This window comes from Microtus pennsylvanicus, chromosome 11 (genome assembly GCF_037038515.1).
Source record: "Microtus pennsylvanicus isolate mMicPen1 chromosome 11, mMicPen1.hap1, whole genome shotgun sequence".
Lineage (NCBI taxonomy): Eukaryota > Metazoa > Chordata > Mammalia > Rodentia > Cricetidae > Microtus > Microtus pennsylvanicus.
In genome coordinates, this window is record NC_134589.1 from 91,181,637 (window position 1) to 91,203,128 (window position 21,492).

Consider the following 21,492-nt stretch of genomic DNA (forward strand, 5'->3'; position numbering starts at 1 on the left):
GGATGACCGCCGGGGACAGAGGACGGTGCGCAGGGGGGCTGGCCACAGGAGCACCGACTCGGCGGCGACCTAGGAGAGGTTTCTCGAGGCTGCGGGACCTGAGGGGGAGGGACTCGGAGACAGTGGGAGGGCGGGGAGCCGGGCACCAGTGCCACCGGTGCCGGCCCTCCAGAGGCTGTCAGACATTTCTGGCCCGTGGTTCCTGTGGGAGGTGTTGAGGGATTGCGAAGAGGAATCTCCCAATAATGAATTCGGTGTCAGGGAACCCGTACCCCCTCCCCCCAACTACACCTTCTTCCCTGGCAGCCTCTGGCTTCTCTCTGCAACAATGCAAGACGACAGTTCTCCTTCGAGGACAGCCTGGAAGGGAGCTTGACTTTGTCACTCTCAGCATCTACTAGGATGTAACTGTCTATGTTCACCAAGAAGGAACTTAACCTCCCATCCTCCGCACCACTGCCCACTCCGCCCAGCCCTGCCGTGCCCCCGCCCCCCGCCCCATTTTAGCCCAACGAAAACAATCTCCAGCCACAGGTTCCCAGTCAGGATCTTCCTGCTTAACCAACATCTCCAGAGGCCTCACCTTTCTCCTGCCTACCTGAAGGCTAGGGCTACCCCAGGCCTCTCCTTACCTTGCCTGCAGCATTGTGAATCAGTGGAGCTCCAAGGCTTGGGAAAGATTCTGCCCCCTCAGGTTCCTTATTTACAACCGGGAGCAGAGCATCTTCCCAACCCAGCAAGACAGTAGAGAGAATCTGGTGAGGTTCACACGTGCACCCCGACTCACCGTTCTAGTGGTTCGGGACCATGCAGCAGGTCCAGAAGGGCAGGGGAGAAGAAGCATCAGGTACAGGGATGTCCAGGATCATGTAATCTTTCTGGTCATGGAAGAGTCTTCTCATATGTGCTGGGCTCTCAGAAAAGGTCTCTGAATGCAAAAATCCTTCCCCTAACCGCTTACAGCGAACAGTTTGTGGTTACTCACAGGCTCAGGGGCTGCGCTGGTCATCTGGGCTAAAGCTGAATTTACTGTCCACATGTTACAGGTTGAGAAAACAGCAACCAAGCTTTGGAAATGCTATGCATTCCTGAGTGTGTGCCACAAGGTCCCTGGGCCTCAAGGTCGTGGGTCTGGGCTTGGCACCTATGTCAGTTCCTGCCTCAGTTCTTCTTACTGGCTTTGTCAGCCTGAACTGGCCATTTTATCTTTCTGAGTCTCTCATCTACCCTCTCTGTTAAAGGTGGGTCAACAATGTGTCCCTTCCATCTACTCCAGGGTTAATTGTGATTCTGTCCCCACAGTTAATCCTGGACATAGTAAAATGCCCAGCAAATAGTTGCTGTGAATATTGTAATGTCCTGGGGCCTCCCTGCAGGGATTGCAACTGTATTAGGTTCATCTTCACATGATACAGTGCCAAGCATACAGGAAACACTACAAAAATATGTAAATATATAAAAAGAAAACCGCTATTATAAGGACTATTATTGCCGTGTTTGGAGCTTCTAAGGACCTGGGGCAAAAATACAAACAGAAGCCCACTCACCAAATGTCTGTTTCAATATTGTAATTCACACTAATAACCTGTTAAATAAAATATGTTCTAGCCTCCTACCTTAACAAATATACCTTCACCAAGACCTGGAAGGGCAAGTTTAAACTTAGTATTCTTGGACTGCGTTTTGGTAATGAGCTGGCCCTTGCCTGTAGCTGTCCAGCTTCAGCATCAACTACACCCCGTAAACAGGCACCCGGAGCCACTTCTCGGACCAGTTGTGGGCATCCCATTGTGTAATCCACCCAGAAAGAGGGGTGGGCAGACCAGAGAAATTGACTAGATCCTTTTGGGCAGAAAATCCAAGGGTCCCAGTTAAATATTCATATTGTGGTCTACAAGGGACATCCAGACTCTAGGTGGACTTCTGCATCCAGTCATTCCTTACTTCAAAGGGTGGATGGTAGCAGAAAGAAAGTCAGAGGCTTCCCCTGCTAGGTCAAACTAGATCCCAGAGGGGGTCCAGGAGACCATGGTACTGCTGACTCGTGGCCATGATGGACAGCTCCTGATGCTCAGTTGCTTCGGCTGTAAAGTGGGACAGCAGCTCTGTCTGGAGGGCTGATGGGAAGGTCTGCGTGGATACAAAGATGTTTACCTGCCTGGATCCTCCTCCCCATTCACCTGGGGATGGGAGCATTATAACAGGCTGTTGCCTATCCCTACTGGGACAAAGGATGCAGATTTGTGGGTCTTGGGGCAGCCCTCCAGGATATCAGGCCTCTGAAGAAGATCCTGGGAGGAGGGGCCGCTGAGCCAGCAGAATTGCTGAGCTGATGGCAGGCAGCTTCACTGCAGCCCTGACTGGCTTTCTTCCCAGATGCTTAACTGCCGCCAGCCAGCCTGCAGCCCCTGACTCTGCCTGTCAGCTGTGTACCTGCTCAGGGCATTCCCCAAGCACTGGTACCCAGCTCCTCATGTATACAATGGTATTGCTGAATGTGCCATCTCTGGGTTGCTGGAAGCATGTCAGGTGTCACTTTTGTGGGTGCCACCTCTGTAAAGTGCTATGCCAGTGAGTAGTATCTCAAAAGCCACATGCTCCAGATTCCTGCTACTCCACAGAGATGCTGGAGCTGCTCAAAATGGTCAGAGCCACACCCGGTTCTACAGCTATCTCTGGGTTGGACCATCTACAGCATCCCAGCCTTTAGCTCCTGGCCACACCCAGAGTCCTGAAGAAAGGGCAACAGCTCAGAAAACAGGTGACACACACCTGGCCACTCTTCTCCTGTGTTTTTGGGTCCCATCATGATTGATACCAATTCAAGTATCCTCCGATGCTGGCACTCCTCTTCCATCCAGTATGCCTAGAACTCACCAAAGCTGCCTCTGAACCTCCAGTGGCGCTAGCTGCCTTTGGGGAGCTTATGCGTCATCAATAGGAAGATAAGTAAGGTATAGGTGGGCATATGCAGGGTCCCTGTGGATCAGTCTGCTCAGCTGGCCAGAAAGGATGTGGTCAGGAGAGGGAGGGGTCTGAACTGCAGCTGGGCCAAATGGATCCACCATCTTCCAGCCATGAGCCTTCAACCGCAACACTACAGCTCGGGGCCTGTCTTCTGACTCTTCTGACAGGATGTCCCCAGATGGGGACTGATCCTTCTAAGTGGAGTCGCTGCAGAGCACAAAGCACGATGTAGGGAAAGGCCTCACGATGTTTCAGCAGTTCCCCAAAGTCAAACATAGTTGGCTAGAGCAATGGCTCTGTGACTGAACACAGAGCAAACACGGCCCAGGAATTCCATTCCTAAGACAGTTCCACGGCGAACGAAAACACGTATGCAAACAAATGCTCAAACACAAACATTTATAGCAGCACCATGTCACAGAAGCTGGGAAGAAGGAAACAGTTCAGACGTCCATCGGTGAACAAACGACAGGAGGTGGACACATTCGGGGGACACTGTTTAGCTACAGAAACGGATGACAGGGACCCAGAACGGCTATACATCTGCAATTCCGTTGACATGACATGTCCAGCAGAGGCCAACACACAGAGACAAGATTAGTGGTTTTCAGGGACTGGGTTGGGGAAAGAGGGCAGGGAGTAATGCCTCGTCTCTCTCTCCCTCTTCAAGACAAGGTTTCTCTTTGTAGCCTTGGCTGTCCTGCAACTCACTTTGTAGATCAGGTCGGTCTTGATCTCACAGAGATCCGCCTGCCTCTGCCTCTGCCTCTTAGATGCTGGGATTAAAGCAAAAGCCACCATGCCCAGCTCTCTCTCTCTCTCTCTCTCTCTCTCTCTCTCTCTCTCTCTCTCTCTTTCTCTCTCTTCCCAAGACAGACAAGGTTTCTCTGTGTAGCCGTGTCTGTCCTGGAACTCTTTGTAGACCAGATTGGCCTTGATCTCACAGAAATCCACCTGCTTCTGCCTCCGAGTGCTGGGAGTAAAGGTGTGCGCCATGGCCACCAATGTCACCTCTTAAAGGGAGGATGGAAACATCTGGCAGTAGGTAGTAGTTGCACAGTGTCAATCCACTAAATGTCACTGTGCCGTTGAATTGGTGTTTTTTAAATCATTCTTTTTTTAAAATACGTTTACATAATTTTTTAAAAAAATACATTGACTTGATTCTATTTTAAATCATTATGTAGCCAAGTGAGGCTGGCCTTGAACTCTTGATCCTCCTGGCTCAGGTTCCCAAGTGCCAGGATTACAGATGTGTCATATTGACTAAATTGTTCACTCTGTTTTTATTTATGCATTGCTGGGCTAGCCTAGAATGTGCCAGGCAGTCTCTCTACTACTGATTTGCATCCTTTTCCTGAACTGTTCAATTGAAATGTCCAATTGTGGGACTAGAGAGATAGCTCATCAGTTAGGAGCAATTCTGTTTTTTTTTTTTTTTTTTTTTGGTTTTTCGAGACAGGGTTTCTCTGTGGTTTTGGAGCCTGTCCTGGAACTAGCTCTTGTAGACCAGGCTGGTCTCGAACTCACAGAGATCCGCCTGCCTCTGCCTCCCGAGTGCTGGGATTAAAGGCGTGCGCCACCACCGCCCGGCGAGCAATTCTGTTTTTGCAGAGGATCTGAGTTCAGTTCCCAGCACACACAACAGGTAGCTCACAACCACCTGCAACCCCTAGCTCTAGGGGATCATATACCCTTTCTTGGCCTCTGAAGGCACCTGCATGCATGTATGCATGCTAACACAGACACACACACATACCCATAAACACAAACAAACCTTTAATAAATGGACAATTTTATGCTTTGTCAGCTTCACCTGAACCAGCACAAAGTCCCACAAAGAGCAAGCTCGTAAGATGAACGTGAAGGTGCTGAGAGCCAAGAGCTGTGTGGGCGTGGAGTCGAGGTAGAATAGCCTATGCACAGGCAAAGGATCTAAGAAAGGGCGTGGCGAGAGATCTCTGTGGAGCCAGTGGCCTGGGGGAAGAAGGGATTAGGCAGTGGCAAGGGCTAGGAGACCCAGGAACCTGGAAGTTCTCTGGTACCCTTGAAGGCTCTTGTTTCAGTTTGCAAAAGACCACACAGGCACAGCTGTGATTCCAGTGCTTGGGAAGTGGGGACAGGAGGAGATCTTCAGTTACACAGAGCCCATTCCAACCAGCCTGGGGTGCGTGAAATTGTGTGAGGAAGAGGAGGAGGAGGAGGGTGTGGCAAACAGGTTGACTGTTAAAGGGGGACTAAAGCAGGGCTTTCCAAGACGTGAGGAGTGGCGCACGCCTCTAATCCCAGCACTTGGGAGGCAGGGGCAGGCAGATCTCTGAGTTCAAGGCCAGCCTGGTTTACAGTTCGAGTTCCAGGACAGCCAGGGCTGCACAGAGAAACCCTATCTCAAAAGACAACGAACAAAGACAGGAGGTGGGTGCCAGGTGAAATTGTTGGCTCACAACGGCAAGGACGAGGGATGTGCTCAGATGATAGCCAGTTATAACAGAAAGACAACTGGTCAGTGAGAGTTACTTTAGACAGGAAGGTGGTGTCCTCCGTGTGGCATTTGTGTGCAAAGAGAAAAGGGGGAGAGTTTTTTTGGGGGGTGGGAGGACAGGAAGAGAGTCCATTGAGGTGGAGCTGGTACTGGTACCAGGGAACAAAAAAGAAGATGAGATTTTCTGTCATCCGCAGTACACAAGGGTCAAGAGGTGGAAAGAAAGTATCTATCAGGTTTGGCAGATGAAGCTGGGCAGTGGCCTTGAGGAATTTCCCCAGAGAGCTGGGGGGAAAGCTGAGGAATGAGGGGGAGGTAGGAAGTACAGTTACCGAAGCGGCAAGGACAGCTCTTTGGAGGAGAGAGAGTTTAGCTGGAAAGAGAATACTAGGGTTGTTTTGGTTCTGAAAGCACTAAGGGGGAGGCTGGAGTTAGCACTGAAACTCAGATGCTAGTATAGTTGCCTAGCATGTGCAAAGCTCAAACATCTAAAGTGTTAGAGACAGGGAATTTGAAGTTCAAGGTCATCCTTGCCTAGTAAATTTGAAGTCATTATAGGGTACCAAGCAAACCCTGGTTGAAACAACAAAGTGTGGGGGGAGGGGTGTGTGTGTGTGTGGCACACACCTTTAATCCCAGCACTTGGGAGGCAGAGATAGGCGGATCTCAGTGAGTTCGAGGCCAGACTGGTCTACAAATTGAGTTCCAAGACAGCCAGGACTGTTACATTAGAGAAACCATGTCTTAAAACCCTACCCCTGCAAAAAACAAAAACAAAACTGGGGGGGGGGGTGCACGCCATTAATACCTAAAGGCAGAAGCAGGTGGATCTCTGTGAGTTCGAGGCCAGACTGGTCTACGGCATGTGTTCCAGTATAGCTAGGGCAGCACAGAGTAATCTTGTCTCAAAACACCAAAAACAAACAAACAAGCAAAGCAAACAACAAAAACTCACTAAGGAGGTAAAGGTGAAGAGGGCCTGGGGAAAAGTGTGGGGAAGAGGGATGTCTATGATCAGGGACCTGGATGCATGGACAGGAATTGGCCTTGGCCAAGGAACTGGACTCACCCTCTTTGTGGTAATAGGAAAATGGGTTTGCAGCCCCATTTATAGGTGCAGTGAAAAGAATTCATGGGAAAACAAGACCTACTTTGTGGAGATAGGAGGACTGTAATAAAGATGAAGTCATGAGAATCTGCAGTTCTAAAGGGGTTCCTAGGCTAACTTGTGTGCACTGAGGATCAGGCTGGGGCTGGACAGGTCTGTAAAGGCCCAGACTAGGGTTACCAGATAAAGCAAATAGAAGTACAGAATGCCCAGTTGAATTTGAACTTCTTGTAAGAAAGTAATCCCTTTAGTACAACGTTTGAGATATGTTTATACTTAAAAAAAAAATATCTGAAAGTTTTGTTGGAAATTCTATCTTGGTAGGTAGGGTAGGGGATTGTGTATGTGTGCAGGGGTAGGGGACAACGACAGTGCGATCCTTTCTGAGAACCAAGCCTGAAAAACAGGGAGCCGTATCAAAGCTGTGATGTTCAGTTATTACAGGTCTGGGGTCGCGGCTGATGCCCCTCCGCGCTCGACCGCTTCTGCAGTTCCTGGTCTGAGAACTTTCAAATATCTCTGGCAACTCCCCCACTCATGGTCTCGCCCTGAGCAGCTATCGATAACTCTACGCTCGGCCCGGCTTCTATCGACTCGCTCCTACTCGCCTCGCCGTCCTGGACAAGGCAGAGTGCTGAGCGTGTGTAAGGTACGGAGTCCGCGGGACGAGGGCTGAGTACTAGTCGCTGGGTGGCTAGGACGGTGCCGTCGGGGTAATCAGGCCGGCAGGACAGAGCCAGAGCAATCTGCAGAGCACAGGGGAGCTCGGGGGTCCCACCGCACAGCTCCCCCACCCATCAGAGCCCAATGCCGGTCAGCTACGCATGCGCAGCAGTCGCGGTGCCCGGCTTCCCCCAGTCGCCCTGCGCATGCGTTGCCTACCCTTGCGGCAGACGGCGCCCCCGTGATTGCCCTCTGTGTGTGACTGCCTCCTGCTGGCTGCAGGCGGGTTGGCGTCTCCTTCCGTGCTGATGAAGCGAAGGTACTGGCGCCAAGAAGCGGAGGAACTGAGTCGCCTATCTTGTGACGGCCAGCGTGACTCTAAAGATTCATTTTTCTTATCTTTAAAGTGATAATACTTAGTGTAGTGTACAGATTTTTTTTTTTTTTTTTTTGCTTTTTCGAGACAGGGTTTCTCTGTGGTTTTGGAGCCTGTCCTGGAACTAGCTCTTGTAGACCAGGCTGGTCTCGAACTCACAGAGATCCACCTGCCTCTGCCTCCCAAGTGCTGGGATTAAAGGCGTGTGCCACCACCGCCCGGCCAGATTGTTTTTTCATACATGTATCTTTCCCTCTAGATGTTTTGACCTTTGGACTTTGCCTATCATCTAGCGCCTGGCCCCGTTGCAGGCCTCATTTTCCCCAGCCATCAAACAATGAATACCACCCCAGGCACAGTGGGCAGTGACCCTGTCATCTTGGCAACTGCAGGCTATGACCACACTGTGCGCTTCTGGCAGGCACACAGTGGCATTTGCACTCGAACAGTGCAGCATCAGGACTCTGTATCCTTCACTTGGGAGCAGGCATGGTGGTGGTGGCCAGGATTAGGTATGAATGCCAAGTGCCTGGGGAAACTCAGGCCAAGTGGTGGAGGTCTTGATAGCCTGTGGCCCCAAGGCCTCCCTTTCCAGGGTTCCCTTCCCATCATCCTTAACATGCTCAGCAGGTGAATGCATTGGAGATCACACCAGACCGAAGCATGATTGCTGCTGCAGGTACCTGAGATTCTTGACCTCAGCCCTTCCTTGACTGGTGGCAGGACTACCTGCAGCCATGCTTCAATTTAGCCTGTGTCCCCAGGTTACCAACATATCCGCATGTATGATCTCAACTCCAATAACCCCAACCCCATCATCAGTTACGATGGAGTCAATAAGAACATCGCATCTGTGGGCTTTCATGAGGATGGCCGCTGGATGTACACAGGCGGGGAGGACTGCACAGCTCGCATCTGGGACCTCAGGTGTTGAGTGCTGGACTGGAGAGGGTGGCTGTCTGGGGAGAGGGCAGCCAGGGGGTTGTCTTTGGGCAGGTACCTCACGGACAAACTAACCAAAGGGGCGTTTAAGGGGAGAAGGAAAGCAGGATGGACCTCCATCAAAGCCAACCCTGCTTCAGGCTAGCGGCCAGACATCCATTTCCCTTTCTGCTGGCCTCACACTGCCATCTGTGGGGAAGACCCAAACTCCACAAACTTCCAAGGCAGAAGCAGCTCTTATTAGCAGAGAATGGGGGATTTTGGCGGGACACCAGTAGTATGCATTAGACACCATGTATAACCGTAACTCCCCACAGGTCCCGCAACCTGCAGTGTCAGCGTATCTTCCAGGTGAATGCGCCCATTAATTGCGTGTGTCTGCACCCCAACCAGGTGAGGAGCACTCATGGGGCCAGGTACCTGGGGGCTTTGGAGGGCAGAGATACTGCTGCATCTTACCCCCACTACATCCCAGGCAGAACTCATTGTGGGTGACCAGAGCGGTGCTATCCACATCTGGGACCTGAAGACAGACCACAATGAGCAGCTGATCCCTGAGCCTGAGGTTTCCATCACGTCTGCCCACATTGACCCTGATGCCAGCTACATGGCAGCAGTCAATAGTGCTGTGAGTACCGGGATTGGGTACAGGGCCATCTCAGCACCTAGCCCCTCATTTCCGCAGATGACTTGATTCCTTGGTCATCCCTCAGGCCTCTCTAAGTTTTCTACCCAGCTCCCAAAGTCAGGCACCTGCTGTCTGCCATAGCCCACCCATCAAACTAGGCACCTCAGCCAATATTTCCCTTTCTTTTACGTTCCAGTCTATGATCTTTCCTGATACTGACAAACTTCTCTGTGGCCTTCCTGGGATGCCTGATCTGTTCTCCTTCAACTGTAGAAGTATCCTTTAGCCTTACTGACAGGCTGCACTGTTCTGAGACCTTAAGATGCTGGCTCCTTCTCATAGACTGCAGGATGCTCCAGTTTGGTCCTTGCTTCCATCTCTAGTGTCATTTTCTCCTTTTAAATCCTAGAACGTCACTTCTTCCACATGCTTGCGTTTCCTCCTCTCAGCCTTGGGTTGTTACCTCTTCTGTCTGGGTGCCCTCCTCACTGCCTCCCTCCTGCACATCTCTGCTGGCCAGCAGCAGCCTCTAGGGAGCTGTGTTCGAGTCCTCGGCCACTGTGGACTCTTGCTTTTGACTGGCTGGGTATGGTTCCTTGTTGGGACCAAGCTTCCTGTAGATATGACCCAAGATGCCGGCCTTCCTACCCTGGCCCAGGTGTCCACGGATCCAAGTCCAGTTCTGAGGGTCTGGGTTTTGAATGACTGCCCTTCTGTCCTATAGGGAAACTGCTATGTCTGGAACCTGACCGGGGGCATTGGTGACGAGGTGACTCAGCTCATTCCCAAGACCAAGATCCCAGCCCACACACGCTATGCCCTGCAATGCCGCTTCAGCCCTGACTCCACGTGCGTGTTAGGGTTTGGGGGAAGAGGGCATTTGCAGGGGCTGGGGACACTATCTGGTGTGTGGTCAGTGGATACAGGGATACCCAATGTCCAACCCCAGGCTCCTTGCCACCTGTTCAGCTGACCAGACATGTAAAATTTGGAGGACATCCAACTTCTCCCTGATGACAGAGCTCAGCATCAAGAGTGGTAACCCTGGAGAGTCATCCCGTGGCTGGATGTGGGGGTGTGCCTTCTCAGGGGACTCCCAGTATATAGTCACAGGTGAGCCCTGCCCTCTGTCTCCCCCACATTGCCTCGGCCTCTGAAGAGGCCACTCAAAGTTGCCACTCTCTTCTGCCTGCACCCCCTTTGCAGCCTCCTCTGACAACCTGGCCCGGCTCTGGTGTGTTGAGACTGGAGAGATCAAGAGAGAGTATGGTGGCCATCAGAAAGCTGTCGTCTGCTTGGCCTTCAATGACAGCGTGCTGGGTTAGCCTCTACTCCTTGAGGCTGCACTGGGAAGTCAGGACTGCCTGGTATAGTGGCTCTACGTGGATGAGACTCTCAGGTCAGCCTCTGCATGTCAGGCCAACTGGAGCTGACCAGACTACCCTGGCCTTGCCTGGCCAACCTAGACTTGCTGGCCACTCTGCCCTGGGACTCTCTCCATGACCAGTCTGTTGTCAGAAGGTTCACCAAGCCAGGCTGCGTGTGCCTGGACAGGGAGTCTTTGCTCCCTTTACGAGGCTAGACCCACAGGGATTGGAACTGTTAAGATTTGAGGTTGGTGCTTGTTTCCCAGGTATGTCACCCCACTTGCTCCTCTCTACCCCTGTACAGGTCCTGAGGCCCCCAGAAATTACCACTATGGCCAGGTAATCTGGGTTTATTTGTCCCTACTGTCAGCTTCCGTTCACTGGTGGTGGTGACCAGACCAGCTGGCTGACTTGTGGGGACAGGATCGGCCTGTGGGGACCAAAAGCCGGGAGGGCTCTGTAGGGGGCTTAGTCTGGAAGGTAATAAAAGCAGACAGACACACAGATGTTGCTCGGGAAGCAGATGTCAATGCAGAGGTAGATCAGCCGCTGTCTCTGGGGCCCTGGGGAAAGGGAACTCATGAGTCCCAAAGGCTCCGACCCAGTACTGTCCTGAAGGAGCCATAGGCCTGTTCACTCAACCCTTCCCCAACTCACCCTCTGCTCGTCGGGCCCAGTAGATGGGAGTGTCCACGCAAAGGTGTTGCACCGAAGCTCCCACGTGGGCAGGGTCCACAGTATGGCCCCCCAAAACTGCCAGCAGCTCCTGCGCATAGTGGGTCTCTTGGCCAGGGACATGGGACTCCTGGGCCTGCAGAAAGACTCTGGTGGGCCATTGTATAATACTTTCTTGATCCTGGCTGGGTAGGGCATTCGTGTTCCACCCCAGCCTGATGGCCCTTCCACCTGCTCCTGTCAACAGCCTTAGGGGAAGATAGAGCGTTCTGTTCCCCTGAAACCAGAGCCTTGGCTGGCCCAGCCAGACTGCACAGAGGACCTTTTGTTTGTCCCCTGGCCTTGGGGAGGGGATTTGGAGGGGGTGGCAAGCCAAGTAGTACTGCTCACCCTGGAAGTGTTTACCAGCAGCCTTAGGGTCTCCCGATCTTGGGCTTCCATCAGCCGGAGGAAGCAGGCCTGGTGCTCTGCAGGGCGGTAACAGATGTAGCCCTGGGGAGGCAGACAGGTAAGTCAAGGCCACCCCATACCTCCACTCTACTCCCTCCCAGGCTTACTCACACTTTGCCCGTCGAACAGCACAGCCCAGCTGTGGTTGCTCTGAAGCGGAGTCACCACGATAGTTGCCATGTTCTGGGCCACGTCCACTAGAGTGGTTTGGTTGGGCCAGGGTACCCTGGAGCTTGAGGTCTTTCGGAGCATCTGCAGCAAAGGCTAAGGGGTATTTGGAATTCAGCCCTAACATCTGTATTTCCACATTACCTGAGTTGGCCTTTGTTCCTGCTGCTCCTCTGGCTATCTGCTCAAGGCCAGTGTTTAGGCCTGGCCCTATGGGGAGATTCTAGTCTTCCTGCTCCCTTCCCACTCTGTATACCCCTGGGTTTGAGGAGTGGCTCACCTTGGGAGGGCTGTACGTGAAGCCAAGAAGCCCTCCTGCCATGGCCCCTGCAGTGACCAGTGTCAGCAACAGCAGCAGGCCCGCTGTTCTCCAACCCCTATGGCAGGGTTTGGTCTTCACCTGGGGGCATATTACTGTCAGAGCGGCTTCTGGGTTAGAGACCAGGGAGCGACTTGCTCAGGGAAGGTGCTGATGGTAGGTGGTAACACCTCTGTCTCCTATGGTGTCCCTGTGTCCTTGTCGGGGGTGGGGTGGGGGGTGGCAGAGACACTCACCTCAACAGGCCGGGACCTGAGGCTCTCAGTGTGGATGTGCCCTTGCTCCATGCTGCAGCCCCTGCTGACAATGCACTGATTGTCTACAGCCCCTTGGAGGAGTCAGCCAGGGAAACCTCAGGATGCCTTTGATGAGTCAAACTGTACCCTCCCCTCCCAATCCCACTGCTTCCTTCCCAGCCAGTATCTGATATCCTGGGTCAGAGCCAGGACAGCCCTCTCCCCCACTGCTGGTCATCAGGCATGTCTCTGGACACCTGGCCTGTGCAGATCATGGTTCGGGGAGCGAGTGAAAGCAGGGCCTTGGTAGGAAGTTAGAACAGGCTAGATCTTGGCCAGGACGTTTTTGTCTGTTTTGGCAGTTAATTTTCTTGGAATCCGTTACCTCTGGACTCCTGAGCTAGACACAGACCATCAATAAATGTTCAATGAACCATCAGTATGAGGCCAATTGCTTCCTTTCTTTACCTATAAACTCCCAAGCCTCTTTCTAGACCCCATTAACACCAGATAGGGTTGTGGATATTCCCATGTGCACACAGTGGGCTCCAGGCTGCACTGGACAAACAACTTGCTGTATATCAAGGATGGATAAGCCAGCCTGTTCCCTAGCATGTTTTTGCCTAACCAAGCTGATTGCTCTGGTCCCTGGTCTGTCTAGCTACATGGTAGCTCAGCTGCACACATATCCACATATTTTACCCAGTAGCTGTATTCTATTCTGGTTTTACGATACACACTTCCTGTTTCTTCAGAACCTGTTTGTTCCTCAGAAGGGTGGGGCTGCAGTGGTCATGTCCACTGTGTAAGATTTTGGAACTGGGATCCTGGCCTACCTTATGTCTCCTGCCTTGCCCCCATCGATAGCTAGACAGGTGTTACTCAAAGTATATAGAGGAAGGCAAACCTTATCAGTGTGGGTTTGAGAGTTTAATGTGCATTTGAATTCACAGTGAAATAAGGTGGAAATGTAACACACATAGGTTCTCGGGCTACTGCCCAGTAGAAGAGGGGCATCCCTTGCTGCTGCACCTACCAGTGCTCCTGTGTAGGTGATAAAGCCACAACAGAACAGTTATTACCCTACCCAGACTCACGGAGCCACCGTCACAGAGGATCAGCACCAATGTTAAAGGCACTGCTGCTTTCATGTTGAATTATGGCATTATTCCACTCCCAGCAACCCCTGACCTGGGAACAGCTTCAGGCATGGGATACATTTTATTGCTTCAAGAACTTGGTGAACAGGTGAAGTGCCATGATCATGAGTAGCCACAGGGCAAGGAGCCAGGAAGGAAGGAGTCAGCCAAAAGGAACAGCTTCCTGGGTTTGCCCCACGAACGCTGCCCAGTCTGCTCAGCAGACTGCTAAAGGTCAGAGACTTGCAGAGCCGAGCAAAAGGCCAGAGATGCTGAGAAGCCAACTGGTTGGTAGGGTGGGCCTTCTGGCTGGCCATCAACAAGGAAATCCAGGATGGAAATAGATGGCTTCGTGGAGCATCAACATATAACCCAGCCACAACCCAAAGGATAGAGGCCAGGGAGGTTGTGAGACAACTGTTCTCTGGACTCCTCTTTCCTTCCATACCTAGAGGGCACTCTGGGAAACAAGGCAATCCTTGGGCTGCACATTGGCTATGCTGCTGATGGTGGCTTAAGGTTTTTTCAGTGGGATTTACCTGAGACAGCACAGCTATTAATCCATACACTAAAGATGCAATTCCACACCTGACGTTGTTGAGTAGTTAAAAAATTTTTTTTTTAAAAAAAATAAACACTGTTCTAAGGTCCCTGTACAGCAGTATGGAGTTAAATGCAGGCACCCATACCCGCTCAGCAGAGCACACTCAGTGAGACATTTGGGTTTAAATTCACACAAGAGAGCCCAAGTTTAGCTAGGCTGTTACTGTGCATGAGACTGCAATCCTGGGCATCAGAACAGACAATTGTGACATCAAAGTGGTTTTCAAGGAAGCCAAGATGAGTGGAAGCTGTCAAGGGCAGCATCCTAAACCCCAACAACAGCAATCCCTTCTGGGAGCAGCTTCCTCCACTCCCACACTGCAGGGGAGGAACTGGGAACACAGAAGCAGGCTCCTCTGTAGTATGGTCACAATGGAGGACAACCACCCCAGTTTCTGATCTACACAAGTGTCTCATAAGAGCCCTTCCTTTCCTATCTGCCCATCTGAGGGTCTGATCCCTGAATACATTTTTCAACAAAATGCATGACGCACACCGCTTGACCTCCTTCAGACTCATCAACAGGGCGTAAGCTTACCCGAATCCTGGGCAGATGCTACGCCCACCCCACAGCCTTCCAAGTTTAAAAGTGCATCTTAAAATACAACCATCTGTAAACAACACCCCCAACTTTGCCTACAAGGTTAACGTCTTCCTCGGCTCAGTTCTAATTAACCTGCAGCCACCTGAGCCATTTCTAAGCCCCACCTATTAACTTAGGTAACTGATTTAAAATTTTTTATTCCAGAGATTAAAGATCTTTAACCTTGAAGGGCAGGCAGGAGGTCGGCTATGCTGTCAACATAAAAGTCAGGGACCATTTTCTTCTTGTTCATGCAGTCACTTTCCTGATTAATCTTCACATCCTCAAGCGTGGAGACTCCGGTGAGGGTCAGGATAGTCTTCAGGCTACAGGTGGCGCCCAGGAGGATGTCTGTGTCCAGGCGGTCTCCCACCATGACGGTGCGCTCTGGGTTGATCCCATACTCCCGGGACACGCAGTCGAAGATGAAGCGGCTAGGCTTCCCGATGATGTCTGCCTGGCGCTGGGCGGCCATCTCCACGGCTCGCACCAGACAGCCGGTACCTGCAGGGCGAGGGAGGGAAGGGGACGCTGGGGGTCAGAGGACGCGGAAGGGCTGGACCCGCCCTCCAACCTCCAGCCCTCAGGCGCACGGACCCGCAATGAAACGGCCGTTCTCCAGTGGGAGCCGGTTGTCCATGTTGGTGCCCACGAGCAGACAGTCGGGCTGCTGCAGGTACCGCACGGCCTTGGTGAGTTTCATGTAGCTGAAGTGTGGGTCGAAGCCCACCACTACCGCGCGCACGTCGGGATCGAGCGGCACGGCCAGCCAGTCGCTCGGGCTTTCGCCCTGCAACGCCTCCGGGCCCACACCCACGCTGGCGACACCCACGGCCTCCAGCTCGGCCGCTAAGGCCGGGCTGCCCAGCACGTAGGCCTTGGGGTCCGGCACGCCGGCCAGGCGCTGGCGCAGATAGAGCGCGCTGCAGTAGGCCGTGCCGAAGACCTCGAGGCCCGCGTCGGGCCCCGCCGGGCCGCCGAAACCCAAACGCCTTAGCTTCTCGGCGTAGGCCGTGCGAGTCTTGCTGCTGTTGTTGGTGATGAAGCCCAGTCGCTTGCCGCGGGCCCGCAGCGCCCGCAGGGTCTCCGGCGCGCCCGGCACGGCCGTCTCGCCGCGCCACAGCACGCCATCGCAGTCGAACAGCAGCGTGTCCACGTCGGCGAGCAGTATCCTGGCCCGCTCGGCGTTCAGCCGCACGCAGCGGGCCTCGTCGCCCCCGGCCTCCGCCTCCGCCATGGCCGACCGCTGGCCACCGCCGCCGCCACCCGCCGCCACTGCCGCCACTACCGGCCGCTCCTCACAGCCGCCCGCCGCAGCGCCGGCCCCGCCTCTGCGACGCTCATTGGCCCCGCTCCTCGCGCGCACCGCCCATTGGCCTCCGCTTGCGCCAATCCCTCGCTCTTTCCCGCGTGCCGCAAGGCGCACAGCCGCTACCGTCGCGGGCCAGGCGCGCGGAGGCGGGCAGCCATTGGCTGGCTGGTCCGGATACGCCGATGATTGGCTGGCAGAGCGCCAACCGGCAAGGGGAAAGCGTACGCTACGGAAACGCTGCGGGCCGTGAATGGCACGGGACGTAAGGCGGCTGATCATGGATGGACGCGGGGTAGCTCGCTCATTGGAAACTGGTGGTCAGCCTAGGTGACGGAGACTCCAGGTCAGGGACCCCGGGCCAGGCCGGCTGCTGATTGGCTACCTCTTCTGGCGGTCTTGGCTGGGCGGAGCTACCCGCAGGAGCTCGGCAGGAGGGGCCACCGGCGTTGCAGTCGCGTAAGCGCCTTAGAGGTGAAGTCGGAGCTCGCACCGCGTCTCTTTCTTTGGAGCCATGCCCAGCCTGTGACCTTAACTACAAAAGGTTCTGTACTACCTGTTCCAGGGATGGAAATCGTGTCTTTGATTCAAAAAGTTGTTGATAACCATCTTGCAACCCTACTTTTGTTTTAAAAGGTTTTCTGACCACTTATGACTTACCTTTTTCTGACTACCTTGTTATGCCCACCTTGCAACCACGTCTTTGTTTCAGGAGATCGTTAGGATTTTATGTTCTGCTCCTACAATCTGTCCTATTTGGCCTGCCAAATTCCCTATTTGGAATCCCCCTACTCCTGAATTTTCTAAAAACCTTGTTTTCCTCACATCCAATGTTGACCTCTGAACTCCGCCTTAGGGGGAGGCAGTACATGTACACGAATTTAAAAAAATACTTGGTTTAATTCATTGTTTGCTTTAATTAATTCGGCCATGATGCTTTGGGTTGGTGGTCTTTCTCTTCCCGCCGCTGGGATTAACAGAGTACAATCTTTAATCGAGATTCCTCTAGGCCACAGGTGAGAATTTTAAAAAGATTAGAGCAAGCAAATTAGAGTGAATGCATAATCGCAGCCAGAAACGTGGTTAGGAAGAGATATCCATTATTGACTGGATAGTAATATAAGAGCACTTTTGTGAAATGTTGGAATTGTGCTATGTCTGATACTTGATACATGCACATATTATATAAAAATTGCATTGATCTGTACTTAAGCCATAAGTGCATCATTGTATACTATGCCTCAATAAAAGTATTAGTAGTTGATGAGGACCATGACAGCTACCAATTGCTAAATGCCATACTGTGGGCAATGTCCCTGTATCCCAACCCCACTGTTTTGCCATTACTGGTTCATGTCACTTGGAAACTGGGAAACCGTTTTTGAAGAACTGAAGGAGAGAATGCAAGTACCCTTGCGGAAGTTCAGGTTTAATCATAAACAGAAACGAACCTAGTATATCTTTTCTATAAGATGGCTTTTAAGCCTAAGATGGAGGCGGACTGGCTTTTCACCCCTCCTGAAGACCACCCTGAGCTTAGTTCCCAAGCACTCAAATTGGGCAGTTCACAAGTGCCTGTCACTCCAGCTCCAAAGGACAGTGACTTTCTTTTCTTTCTTTTCTTTTCCCCTTTGGTTTTTTTCTTTTTTTAAATAGTTATTTATTATGTATACAATATTCTGTGTACAGGTAAGCCTGCAGACCAGAACAGGGCACCAGACCTTATTACAGATGGTTGTGAGTCACCATGTGATTGCTGGGAATTGAACTCAGGACCTTTTGAAGAGCAGGCAATGCTCTTAACCGCTGAGCCATCTCTCCAGCCCCGCCCCCTTTGGTTTTTCAAGATAGGGTTTCTCTGTAGGTTTTTGGAGTCTGTCCTGGAACTAGCTCGGTAGCCCAGGCTGGCCTCGAACTCACAAAAATCCACCTGCCTCTGCCTCCCGAGTGCTGGGATTAAAGGTGTGCTTCACCACTGCCCAGCAAGGGACAGTGACTTTCTTCCACCCTCTGTGGACACCTGTGCACACATGCACATACACACACATAATTAATAATATTTTTAAAGATTTATTTTTACTTTATGTATATGAGTATTTTCCTGCATTTATGGTAATCTTGGAAACCAGAAGAAGGAAGGAGTAAACTGAGCTCTCTTTTGGGTGCTAAGAACTGGTTTACACCTTTAATCCCAGGATTCAGAGGCAGAGGTAGGTGGATCTCTGTGAGTTTGAGGTCATCCTGGTCTACAAAGCAAGTTTTAGAACAGCCAGGGCTGTTACACAGAGAAACCCTGTTTCCACAAACATAATAATAATGTATGTGTATGTGAAATCTTTTGAAAACTATTATCATTGTTTTCTTTTTAAATTAGGTGTGTGTGTGCCCATGTGTGGCATGGCAAGTGGGTCCTTGGGCCGCAGCTTAGGTTGACAAGCTTGGCTGCTATGCCATCTCACTGGCTCTGTCTTTGTTCATTTGTTCTGAGACAGGATTTTATAAACTGAGGCCAACCTCAATCAATATATACTGAGGGTGACCTTGAATTTCTGTTTTGTGTCTTTCAACTATTGAGATCATAGGTAAGTGCCACCATGCTCAGTTTGTGCATGCCAGGCAAACCTCTGTCAATGAGCTACGTCCCCAGACCCCTTTTGTTTGATTGTCTTTTGTTTTTTCAAAACAAACTTTCTACTCTGTAGCCTGGGCTAGCCTGGAACTTTTGGCACTCCTCCTGCCTCAGCTTCTGAGTGCTGGGATTACAGGCATGAGCTGCCGTGCCTACTCTAGGACCATCTTATAAGTGAGATGTACCCTTGGTTATCATGCTTCCTTAACTCAACATAGTGCCTGTGAAATCTGTCCTCGGTTTATTTTTAATTTTTAGTGAATTATCTCTTGGGCTGTTGTAAAAACATGTGGTTTTGTCTGTTTCCTTGCTGATGAGCACTGGGTCATTTCCAGTTTAAGACTCTTGTAATGTCTCTGTGAAGATTCTTGTTTCTATGTATGAATATATGGACATATGTTCCTGTATCTGGGGTGTATCATTTGGAGTGGAATAGCTAGGACATAGGCGAGGTAAGTGTTTATCAGCATCACCTTGAAGTGCACCGTCAGACTAAAAGCAGTTCCCAGTTTCCCCGAGGGTCTGCCCTGTGTTATGTAGATTCCCAGTTCCCAACGTGTCCACTTCTTGCTTTGCTCTTGAGCCCCAGTTCTCCACAAGGGTTTTTCTGAATCACTTCAACCTTCAAACTCATCAGACAAACCCAATGACCTCAATACTCCTAAGGTCCTATTTATGGAATATCCTATCTCTGCTGGCCTGGAAAACTTCAAGGACAAGGACCACAGCCTTGGAGGGCAGAGACTGCAGGGCTCCTTCCTGGAGTCCATGCTACCTAGGAGAACTCCTTCATCCCTCTGATTTCACATTTAGTCTGGGGAACTGAGCTGGCAGCGAGAAGAGCTGCACTTGACAAAAGATCACAAAGACTGATTCTGTCACTTAGAAGCCCCACGTTGATTTGGTATACAGGCCACAATGGAGAATGCCAATTACGAACAGATGTGACCAGACTTCCAAAACACTGACCTGATCGCCTTGGTTTACCCTTGTCAGTAAATTCACAGACAACAGCACCACTCCTGCTGGGAGAATCATAGGACAATCCTGAGAAACAGGTACTGTTAACACACCTCTGTGACAGGGAAAAACTGAGCAACAAAGAGCCATCGGCTGACTCCAAACCTGAACACTGTCACCGGGTCTCCTGCTGATGAGAGGGACAGCTTGCGTGGTGGAAGAGTACAAAGGAGAGAAGAAGACCTTCAGGCTGAGGTCCTGGGGGAGTCTGGAGGGGACCACATGGTGGAGTGGCCATATGGATGGACTGGAGCCCATCTTGATGCTTTCCTCGTGCACAGCTGGTTCAGTATATATCCTCTAGTAGATGGCACCAGTGTCATGTCCTCCCAAGTGAGGAACATCCCTGAAATGGCACAGCCAACAATACGGGGTAGATGTGAGAGTTGATCTTCATTGTTGTCTTTGGGGTTTTTTGGGTTTGTTTGTTATGCTTTTTCTTGTTTGTTTGTTTTTTTTTTTTTTGAGACAGGGTTTCTCAGTGTAGCTCTGGCTGTTCTAGAACTGGCTTATAGACCAGGTTGGCCTTGAACTCAGAGATCCGCCTACCTCTGCCTCCCAAGTGCTGTCTGCCTTCCAAGTGCTGGTATCAAAGGCATACGTCACTACCTGCCTGGCTCTTGTTTTTGTTTTTGTTTTTTTTGAAACATGGAGTCTCTGGGTACCCTTGGCTGTCCTGAAACTCACTCTATAGACCAGACTGGCCTCGAACTCAGTGATCTGCCTGCCTCTACCTCCTGAGTGCTGGGATTCAAGGTGTGCATTACCTCCACCTGGCTTTATTTAGATGTTTTATAAAATGTCTTACTATGTAGACCAAGATGGGCTTGAACTCATAAGCTTCTGCCTCCTGAGTGCTGAGATTAAAGGTGTGTACCATCACACTTGGGTCCTCATTTTTTTTTTTACTCTGTGTATGTGCATGTGTGTGTGAGAGAGAATATGATGTATATATGGTATGTAGGAGTGAGTGTAAGTACGTGAATACCATAGTGTGCACATGGAGGCTAGAGGCCAGCTTTTAAAAGCTTGTTCACCACCACTGCTGTGAATTCCAGGGAGCAAACTCACTATGTCAGGCTTGGGTGGCAAGTGCTTTTACCTGCTTAGCCATTGTGCTTGCCCATCAGAAGGATTTCTATTGGCTTCCAGGCCAGCATGCAGCTACAGAGTGAAACCTTGTTTTAAAACAATAGGGGCTGAGGATATAGCTCAGTGGTAGAGTGCCTGCCTAGCATGACAGGATGAGCTCCATCCCCAGCAAAAAACAGGGCATGGTGGTACATACCTTTATATGGTATATATATTATGGTGGTACATACTATATATGGTATATATTATGGTGGTACATACCTTTATATGGTATATATTATGGTGGTACATATCTATAATACCAGAACTTGAAAAGTGGAGGCAGGAAGAGCAGAAGGGCCAGAAAGATGGCTTAGTGGTTAAAAACACTTGTTGCTCTTGTGGACCCAAGTTCAGTTCCCAGCACCCAGATGGTGGCTCAACAGTGTCTGCAACTCTAGGAACACAAGTGATATATTTTCACACATAGGGAGCAAAGCTCTAATAATTTAAAAAAAAAAAAAACTAACTTCAAGGTCATCATTTACCAAGGGAGTTCAAGGGCAGCTTCAGAATCCTAAGACCTTGTGGGGGCAGGGACACCACCTCACAGTTCCTCTGCATGGGTTAGTTATGTAAGGTACAGCTGAAGCCAGGCCAAACCTAGGAGATTGAGGGCAGCCAAAACAATTTATCAAGATCATATCTCAAAATTTAAAAGAACAGTTCCTCCTTCCTTGTAACCTCCCACTCTCAG

At 51.1% G+C, this 21,492-nt stretch overlaps 3 protein-coding genes across 4 annotated transcripts; 1 reads left to right on the forward strand and 2 right to left on the reverse strand.

Moving 5' to 3' along the window:
- Positions 1-7,147: 7,147 nt before the first annotated feature.
- Positions 7,148-12,820, forward strand: Mlst8 (MTOR associated protein MLST8). Of its 2 annotated transcripts, none has more exons than XM_075941634.1 (9): positions 7,148-7,206; positions 7,856-8,062; positions 8,224-8,275; positions 8,361-8,523; positions 8,856-8,931; positions 9,014-9,166; positions 9,891-10,015; positions 10,116-10,279; positions 10,373-12,820. In XM_075941634.1, the coding sequence occupies exons 2-9, from the start codon at positions 7,934-7,936 to the stop codon at positions 10,489-10,491; spliced, it is 981 nt and encodes a 326-aa protein (XP_075797749.1). In that variant the 5' UTR covers positions 7,148-7,206; positions 7,856-7,933; the 3' UTR covers positions 10,492-12,820. The 2 variants fall into 2 exon arrangements, with proteins under 2 accessions (XP_075797749.1, XP_075797750.1); XM_075941635.1 differs by having other exon boundaries at positions 7,177-7,539.
- Positions 10,960-12,432, reverse strand: Bricd5 (BRICHOS domain containing 5). The gene is made up of 6 exons (XM_075941637.1): positions 12,382-12,432; positions 12,107-12,226; positions 11,770-11,922; positions 11,599-11,700; positions 11,191-11,344; positions 10,960-11,096 (listed from the first exon to the last, which is right to left on the reverse strand). Exons 1-6 carry the CDS (start codon positions 12,430-12,432, stop codon positions 11,002-11,004), a joined length of 675 nt encoding a protein of 224 aa, XP_075797752.1. The 3' UTR covers positions 10,960-11,001.
- A 2,028-nt stretch (positions 12,821-14,848) lies between the features above and the next one.
- Positions 14,849-16,039, reverse strand: Pgp (phosphoglycolate phosphatase). Its single transcript, XM_075941636.1, has 2 exons — positions 15,304-16,039; positions 14,849-15,210 (listed from the first exon to the last, which is right to left on the reverse strand). Exons 1-2 carry the CDS (start codon positions 15,941-15,943, stop codon positions 14,885-14,887), a joined length of 966 nt encoding a protein of 321 aa, XP_075797751.1. The 5' UTR covers positions 15,944-16,039; the 3' UTR covers positions 14,849-14,884.
- Between the last annotated feature and the right edge of the window lie 5,453 nt (positions 16,040-21,492).

What these genes read in the sequence shown, in the direction of transcription:
- Bricd5 (XM_075941637.1), bottom strand. Translation starts at nt 12,432, where the DNA reads ATGGAGCAAGGGCACATCCACACTGAGAGCCTCAGGTCCCGGCCTGTT. An exon ending in TGCTGTTCGACGGGCAAAGT is followed by an intron (nt 11,701 to 11,769) that starts GTGAGTAAGCCT and finishes CTGCCTCCCCAG; the next exon opens with GGCTACATCTGTTACCGCCC. An exon ending in CTGGGCCCGACGAGCAGAGG is followed by an intron (nt 11,097 to 11,190) that starts GTGAGTTGGGGA and finishes CCCTTTCCCCAG; the next exon opens with GGCCCCAGAGACAGCGGCTG.
- Pgp (XM_075941636.1), bottom strand. Translation starts at nt 15,943, where the DNA reads ATGGCGGAGGCGGAGGCCGGGGGCGACGAGGCCCGCTGCGTGCGGCTG. An exon ending in GAACGGCCGTTTCATTGCGG is followed by an intron (nt 15,211 to 15,303) that starts GTCCGTGCGCCT and finishes CTCGCCCTGCAG; the next exon opens with GTACCGGCTGTCTGGTGCGA.
- Mlst8 (XM_075941634.1), top strand. Translation starts at nt 7,934, where the DNA reads ATGAATACCACCCCAGGCACAGTGGGCAGTGACCCTGTCATCTTGGCA. An exon ending in CAGTGCAGCATCAGGACTCT is followed by an intron (nt 8,063 to 8,223) that starts GTATCCTTCACT and finishes TAACATGCTCAG; the next exon opens with CAGGTGAATGCATTGGAGAT. An exon ending in CTCCCAGTATATAGTCACAG is followed by an intron (nt 10,280 to 10,372) that starts GTGAGCCCTGCC and finishes CCCCCTTTGCAG; the next exon opens with CCTCCTCTGACAACCTGGCC.